Source organism: Erinaceus europaeus, chromosome 2 (genome assembly GCF_950295315.1).
Source record: "Erinaceus europaeus chromosome 2, mEriEur2.1, whole genome shotgun sequence".
NCBI lineage: Eukaryota > Metazoa > Chordata > Mammalia > Eulipotyphla > Erinaceidae > Erinaceus > Erinaceus europaeus.
This window is the reverse complement of record NC_080163.1, coordinates 126,097,622-126,105,988: the sequence shown is the minus strand read 5'-3', so window position 1 is coordinate 126,105,988 and position 8,367 is coordinate 126,097,622. Positions and strand designations below refer to the sequence as shown.

The 8,367-nt window shown below is 38.8% G+C and overlaps 1 protein-coding gene across 1 annotated transcript in view; it reads right to left on the bottom strand.

The window, feature by feature from the left end:
- Positions 1–1,479: 1,479 nt before the first annotated feature.
- CDYL2 (chromodomain Y like 2) overlaps positions 1,480–8,367 on the bottom strand; it is a 212,081-nt gene continuing 205,193 nt past the window's right edge. Inside the window, exon 7 of the mRNA XM_060185123.1 lies at positions 1,480–8,115. Coding sequence (XP_060041106.1) covers positions 7,957–8,115 — 159 coding nt within the window. The 3' untranslated portion in view covers positions 1,480–7,956. The remainder of the gene's footprint in view (positions 8,116–8,367) is intronic.

Genomic DNA, 8,367 nt, shown 5'->3' with positions numbered 1-8,367 from the left:
TGGAAACCTGGGAATCCAAGACCTTGTAATGGGACTGTTTTGTGAACACTGAGGGAGACTGAAAGTAATTCTTATCACCACTCTGATAGGGATTGTACTGAATAGCTCCACATGTGGACTGGACATGGAGGTCAGACACAGGCTGGGTATGCCAAGTGTTACAGACAGGGAGCTGCTCTGGGAGAGCACCCCACTTGCATACCAGCAGAGACAGGCTCTCCTGTCCTCTCCATCCTGCCCACACTCTCCTGGCCCAGGCTGCAATGCTTGAACCAGATCCTGCCTGCACTCAGCTCTCCCCAAGTGTGTCAGTTTGGTCACTGCCTTTGCCAGAGCAACAAGTACATGCTACACAACTGATCCAGCCAACGCCTTATTAACAACTGTCCTTAAAACATATGTCTGGTAGACAGACATATACTTATCTACTTTCACAGTTTAAACTAAACAGTACATTTAAAATTTCATGCATATACGTAAAGTTCATGTCATAAGTGAAGAGATCCCAGAAACTATTCTAAACATTTCTTATAAATAAAAGTCTCATTTACATTTGTACATAATCTCATATATGTCTTTCATATATTACATAAACATCAATGTAAAACCTCACACATGTATATGTACACACGTATATAAATTGCTTAAAATAACTAGTACCTATGTGTCAAAAACTTTTCTAAAATTGTTACCTTATATTAAATCAAGTAAGTAAAATTTTTACATAGATATGAAAATCTCAGTCATTAATGACTAGATTAGCAACTACTCTAAGTATGATATAAAATTTGATTTATATATATATGCCTCACCATACAAATATTAATAAGACTTTTAAGAATTATTCTAAATATATAGTCAAATGTTATATATTGTTATTTATATATTTAAATCTCATAACGACATAAATAGTTCATATATGTGTATGTTTCTATAAAACTTACAAAAGTATTTAAAAATTCCTAAGAGGTGGGGTTGGGGAATGGTACAACTGGTAAAATGCACAAGTAACCCTGCATAAGGACCACAGCTCAAGCTCCAGGTCCCCACCTATAGGTAGGAAGCTTCATGAGTGCTGGAGTTGACTGCTAGTGTCTCTCCATATCTCTTCCTTTCTCTCTACTTCTCTTATCCTATTTATCTCTGTCTCTATCATAATTTTTTTAAAGGCCACCAGTAGCAGGCATCAAATCCTGCTAATAACCCTATTAGCAGTAAATACGTATGTATTCCTAAGAGGCAGACACAGGTGTTATCTGGAAGGCTAAGGTCAAACAACCTATTTGTCTAAATAACTCTATCCTCAAACCAGACAGGGGTGGGGGTTTCTTGGTTCTCCAAGAACCCAGACACAACATTGAAGTATCACATGTCTCAACCCCTAGGGCTCCCAGAAATGTCTCTGTACAAAAACCACAGAGCCTGTTTGTGAACTTTATGCATAAGCTATAAAAGGGTGAATACACGTAAACACAGACAAAGTTTCAACCTTTTTATTCAAAGCAGCTTCTCACAATGTATAAATACTGCATATTAGCACACATGAAAAATACAACTTCTAAGGCACCCAGAAATGTGTTCATACACGTTACAGGACCATTCACAAAGAGAGTATACAATTTGCTCTAGACAGTCAGCATTTGATAAATCAGAAATTATCCCTCAGTACTGTACCCAGTCTCAGAAATATTTACAACATGGTGAGAAAGGGCCAGCTGTACCTGCCTTATAATTCTATGAAGTACTCATACTTACAAATATTCAGAACTAGTTAAAAGACTCTCCCATGATAACCTGGCAAAATGAAACGAGCAGCCTAATTTGCAAAGGTCTCCTTGGATTTTGGTGTGTGTGTGTGCTACATCCATGATCAAATCCAAACACTCTTAGGATGGGCTGGATAATTTTTTGGTAACCTGCTTCATTATTAGAAGTTTGGTAATAAGCCTTACCAATAGAATATCACTTCTTTAGCATCAATCATATCTCAACTAGGTACATGGATCAATGATTTCATCGTGAATGAGAAGGAAGCATCATCTGGTATGGGAATTAAAGAAAACTCTTCTCATGCCTAAAAGGAATTAGGATGAGTGGATGTAGAGCAAAAGCATGTGGAATGCTGGCAATTTCCAGATCTCACTGCTCAGTGTAAACACATCTGAAAAACTCACGATGGAGGTTCTGATCCAGAAGGTGCAGGCTACACTGGTCAGATAACTTGGCTGAATGCCAGCTCTCCACTTTCTATAGTATTGATAAAGGCTGGGACTACACAGCAGAAACATCCATCTGAGAAAGTGAGTTTCCACCCAAGAAACTCAACTTTCAGAGCCTTGTCCTGGTGACCACAAATCCTTCTGCATGGCCAGCCAGGGAGAGGATGAAGTCATGGGAGTGAGTGGCTTCTCTGTGCCCACAGCATGCACATGTCTGTCCAAGAGGCGCCCACCATCAATGAGACTCATGCTTTGTTGAATAATGGGATTCTTTGGTCCTTGGGTTTATGAAAGGCAACAATTATTTCACAATCCTGTCAACACGGACATTAGCAAATGACTTCAAACTGGGATTAATGGCACAGCGACAATTTAAAGACTTAGATGCAAAATGCTCCAGCCTCCAGACTTCCCAGAGTTGCCTTCATGAGCTACAGAATCAGACCAGGTATTGGTCCCATGAGCTTGGGTTCAACCCACAAAGCCAAAACTGAAGCTGAGACCTCAACATCAGCGCACACACACACACATGCACGTGCACACGCACACGCACACACACACACACACACACACTTGAAGCAAATCTCCATCCTAGTAGTAGAAAACTTGACTTTATGAACACTTACAAGAGATTAACTAAGAAATTTGACTTTAGCCATACTACAGCCCTGGTCTCAGATCTTCTTTAAAGTCTTGACAAGGAGAATCACCTGGTAACTATGAAGATATTACCAAATTCAAATGGAGTTATAATTTGAACAAAATTTAAGTCTTTTTAGGTGATTCTGTTTAGAAGACGTACCATCAATGTGCTCCAGGTCTTATGCTGTATTAAAAGCAACCCTGCAAGGACTGACAGAAGATAATCTAGTTTATCTCTGCCTTGATAAACTAATGTGTAGTATGGCTTAACATATACAGTTCAAAGTAAAACACTCAAAACTCATGGGAATGCTGATGATGTAACTAAAATTGACTTCAGATTGTCTATCCACTAAGACACATGTGTAAACTGTCTCTCAAGGAGTGCTGACCTCAGCCAGACTGTATTTCCAAGTCACCCATGAAGAACCTGGGGTCAACTGCTAAGGTCAGGGCAGGAAAAGTCATTTGTTCAGAACAAATGATGAACCAGCTGCCTTCCCTGTGACTGTGTCCAAACTATGTGAATAGTACAAAGGTGGCTCAGAAAACCTATCCTTGGTCCATTCATAAGACCAAAGACAATCACCAATTGCCTATCTGGCCCCTGCCGCCATCAATTCAACCAAACTCATCAGATTAGCCATGACTCACAGACTGCACTGAGTCCATCTACATGGCCTGCATTGTTTGGAAGAAACAACCCGTATTACGCTTTTATTTATTATTATTATTTTTACAACAAGCTTAAGGCTCTGTTCACAAACTCCATCAACTGCCACACAGTGAGAATTTATGGGGAGATCTTAAACTACATATGTAGTTGCAAAGGTTGGAAATTTTACTGATCCTAATGGTAAGGCTTATTCACAAATTCAATACATTTTCAAATTATACTTCAAACTCGATTACTTTGAGGAAAAGAAAATTAATGTGCTCTTTAACAATATAAGAGCATTAATTCTAGTGGAAAAAAAAAAACATTGGCACCAAACCAGTATACTATTTTTATGAAAGAACAAGTGATATTAATGGAAAAGATAATGGAAAAGATTGCCTAAAACGCATATCCTAACTTATCACAGAAATATAAAAGTTTATATTCTGAAAATATATACTGTATTAAAGTCTGTAAGCATTTCAACCAAAATTTGCAGAAATAACTATGCAACACTTATCTACAACAAAAATATACATGCAAGACAATCCCAAATGGTTTCCCTTAAATATCTACAAAGGCAAAGTGTAGATTTTTAAAGATTATACAAAACCATTTACAGAGAATAAAACAAAAATACTTAAGAAATCTCATTTAGAGTCTTAAATACTGTGTATATTAGTGAGAATGTCTAGACTAATATATACAACAGATCTAAGTATCTGAATCCAGAAACACAGAAGAGAAACAATTCTGAATTTTATATGCTCACTTAGGAAGATTTGAGGATGTTTCCATTTGTTTCTCTTTGTTAAAAATATTTCCACAGAAACTAGATTGGAAAATTCGTGAATGTGACTACATTTCAAACTAAAAAAAGTTTATAAAAATTTTAAACCAACAATTGATAATGGGGAATGCAATTCAGCATTCATTCAAGGCTATTTTAAGTGTGGATGTTCAGAGATAAAAGTTGCATTGATCAAAGTCTATTAGAATTATTATTTTTCCATCTTCACACTCAAACTTCATTTGGGGAAAAACCTATCTTCATGCTTCAGAGAGAACATTTCTTAGTTTAATTTTATATCAAACAAAAATAATGTTTTAATTCAGTTCTTTACTACCATCACCTAATTGTCCAATTTCACTCTTAGAGGGTAATTTCTAATAGTTTTTATCCACAGACATTATTCCAAGATTAAGGGATATGTGGACTTATCAGCATTAGACTGTGACTTCCAAATGGTGAGACATTCTGACTACCTTAGCATAGTTCTGCAAAACAAAAGTCCTCTTGGAACAAGGCTAGTATCTCAAATGGTTACACAATAAGATGCTGGGAGCTAACTATTGAGTTGGAGCAGAGAGGGAAAAAAACAGTACAATATGCCTAGTGGGATGATAAGAAAGTAATGAATTGCCTAGAGGGTTTCTTGAAAAAAAAAAGAGGTTCCTTCAACTTCCCATCTATAACTTAACTTTCAGTTCTAAAGGTAATCCTGATGTGAGGCTTCCAGGCTCTAGGAAGTGACAAAGAGGAGACAGGAGGAAGAAAAGCAGGGCAGAGAGAGGCTGCTGGGCTAAAAGACTGAAAAAAAAAAAAAGAAAGAAAGCCTGGGTCAGTCTGGTATAAATACCTGGATTTTCCTTATACATCAAAGTAAATACCCAGTCAACTGTTAGCCAATTTATAGAACATCCTTCTTAAGTTAACTGTATGGAAACAACCAAAACATAGAATGTCTTTTAAAGTGCCTGTTAATTACAGAACTTACAAATGTACATGAATTCCAACTTGATAATGGTCCCTTACTCCTATCTTAGTTATCAGAGTGCCTTAATATAGTTCAAAATTTGAATTTGATCAAAACATTTCTGGTCCTTTCTGAAGGAAGAAAAGATGAACACTGATCAAAAGAAAGTTTGAAACATCCTCTCCCATGTCAAATGAGAATCCTGACACTGCTTCTACAGATTTGTTGAATGCAGCTGCCCTTAGAAGATGGACAGGGAGCAAGAGGATCTTTCTCTCAAAAGTTTAACAATTGTAAAGAGATTATCTGCCAGGAAAAAAAAAACAGTAAGATTCTTTCAGGGGCTCTAGGAAAATACACATTTGTTTTATCAACAGAAGAGACAAAATCCAATGGGTGGGTGTGAAAACAGAATTTAGGCTAAATCAGGTGTTTCCCTGGTAGTGAAACTTTACTGCCTAGTTTTGCAGTTCCTAATGAAGCCCATAACAAGAAGTAGAGGGCCCATGGGTTGTAAATTCCATCTTCCTCAGCTGGATTTTATCAGTGTGGCTATACCCAGTGGGTACCCAAGGCCAAGAAGGCATAGGCTACACAAAAGGAAGAGAAGATTTCTTTTCTCCTGAGCCTTCATGAAATCATGCAGAAATCCAAAAGGAGAGAGACTCTCTAGAGGGATATTCAAACTTTCCAAGGATCAAGAATCTAGATGAACTTCAGACTCACTGTGCAAAGGACCATGTCTATAGCGCTAGAATGGATACATGACCCATTCTTTGAAATACAAAGCTCAAAGTCATGACATCTCTCCACCTGTCAGGCCACAGACATCTTGCCACCTTTAGGAGAAACGAAAGGACCAGAAAGAGACTGGTAATGATTTTGTTTCTTCTCAGCTTGCCTCACCTCCCACAGCTCTTACTGCTCCCATCTCTCCAAGGAAGACTCAAGAGAAGTTGTGGCTAACCAAGGGAAAGAAACCAAAAGGTGAGGAGCAAGGGGCCCCAGAGAACACCATAAGTTGTGACAGAAATGGAAAGGCTGTTACTCTGAGATCTAACTTTCTCTAAGTGGTTGACTCCAAAAAAGCCTGACACATACCCTATTTCCATAATTTTACTGCTCTAACTTTGCTGTCATTGTCTTTCCCTTTGTCAACCTAAACCAAAATCAAAACTTTTCAAAACCATACCCTCTTCCTGATCCCAGGACTTGGGCTGATGGTCCAAATATAGCTATAGGGGTCCCCAGTGCAGTCCAGGAGTCCTACAGCAGGAGACCACATCCTCAGTTATTGTTCCCTGATATGAGTAGACAACTAGAAAAAAATAGGGATCATCTGGGTTTTTGTATGTAAAAACATTCTGACCTACTGACAATTCAACAGAGTGGGTCACCACAGAGTGGGTCAAACTTTCTGCAAGTAAAATAACAATAATAGTAATAAAAATCACTACATAAGAGAGAAATGGACTCTAAAATTCAAGTTCAAGTCATTTGCCCCAAGGAAAAACATCTCACTCTAGATACCATGCAGTCCCCAGGAAGGGTCTATTCCCCACCTCTTCCCAGTGTTACACACTGAGAGACAGGGTATGACTCAGTGCCATTCAGGCTGAAGAGCCCTTTATCTCCTTAAAGGCAGTAGAGTGAAGAGAAAACTCCCCCGTGATTTCTCCCAAGATCCAGCTTGAAGGACAAGTACTCAATTATTATAGTTGAGAACCATTTACACGCAGAGGATCTGGTACAGAGCTATCCTTTTATCTACAGAAATCCTTCTGTTTTGTCTCTCTGAATTTTATTTCTACATTGTTCATTGCTAGAATGCACCAAACAGCATGAACCTTGTATATATAGGATTTGGTCCAGGGCAGTATGAAAATAGTATCTGTGTCAACAACAGATATTATAATATATAAACAAAAATAAATAAATTAAATAAGTCTGATGAAAAAAATTCCTAGTAGATCATGTTTTTTCTTTTGCAAAACTAGCTTTACATATAGTACACATAAATTATCAGAATTTTCACTTACATTGTTTAAAAAATATATATTTAACAAAACATTCCTAAATGTACAATATCTGGGTTTGTAAATCGCTCAATTTGGGTTAAGACCAAGCCCTAACAGTCACACAGGTTTGCATCAGAGAGGAGACTGAGGCTGTCATTTTGCTCATTGGTCTGGAAATTCCCTAAGATGGATCATCCTGTCACCAGATCTGTAGAGATAGATAGATAGATAGATAGACAGACATGATGAGAGAGCCATGACAGCCAAGTCTCCAAGTCAGAGGCACTGTGTGGACACAGCCTGAGTCAGGAGATTGGAGAAGTACTCTTCCCCTTCCTGGACCAGGGATGGTGCATTTCAAAAAGTGGGGATAGGACATTGGTACTTGGCAGAGGCCTGGGAAGATATAGCCCTCGATAGCTCATGAGCCAGTTGGGATAGAAATACAGGGGAGGCCAAGTGTGCTGTGTTTCCCATCTGTTACACAAAATCAAACCAATGAGGAACAACCAAATGACACAGGAAATGGACACAACCCTAGGTACTGAGAGACACCTTGACAAACTCCTTGGCTGGGCATACACTGTGCTCAGAATTCTGAAACACAGGGCAAAGCTGAAAGTCAGATGCCCTTGAGCACTGGGGCCAGTGACCTGAGCCCTTCAGACTTCATATATCTTGTCCTGCAGGTAGCTGAACAGGGAATCCAGGCCTTTAGAGGAACTCCAGAGCTGCTTGAGCATCAAGCATTCTTTCTCATTCACATCTTCAAGCACCGACTTCAGGAAGCTCCGAACTAGGCATTTTGACTCCTCCAAGACCTAGAGGGCAATGCACAAGCCTAATTAATGGGGGTAACAGTGATTCAGCTCCAGAAGAGTGTGTTTGGCCTCTGAGGCATCTGTTCACCTTCCCATGTACAAAGTCTAGGAAGGCTGTCTCCTTTTATTTGTGGACTCTGAGTCCTGTGTCCAAAGCAGTGCCAGGAATGCATTCCCAGCATGCCCCAATGTTGAGCCCACTATGCTGGAATAACTTATGTTTATTTCACTCTCCAAACCAATAGCCTTACT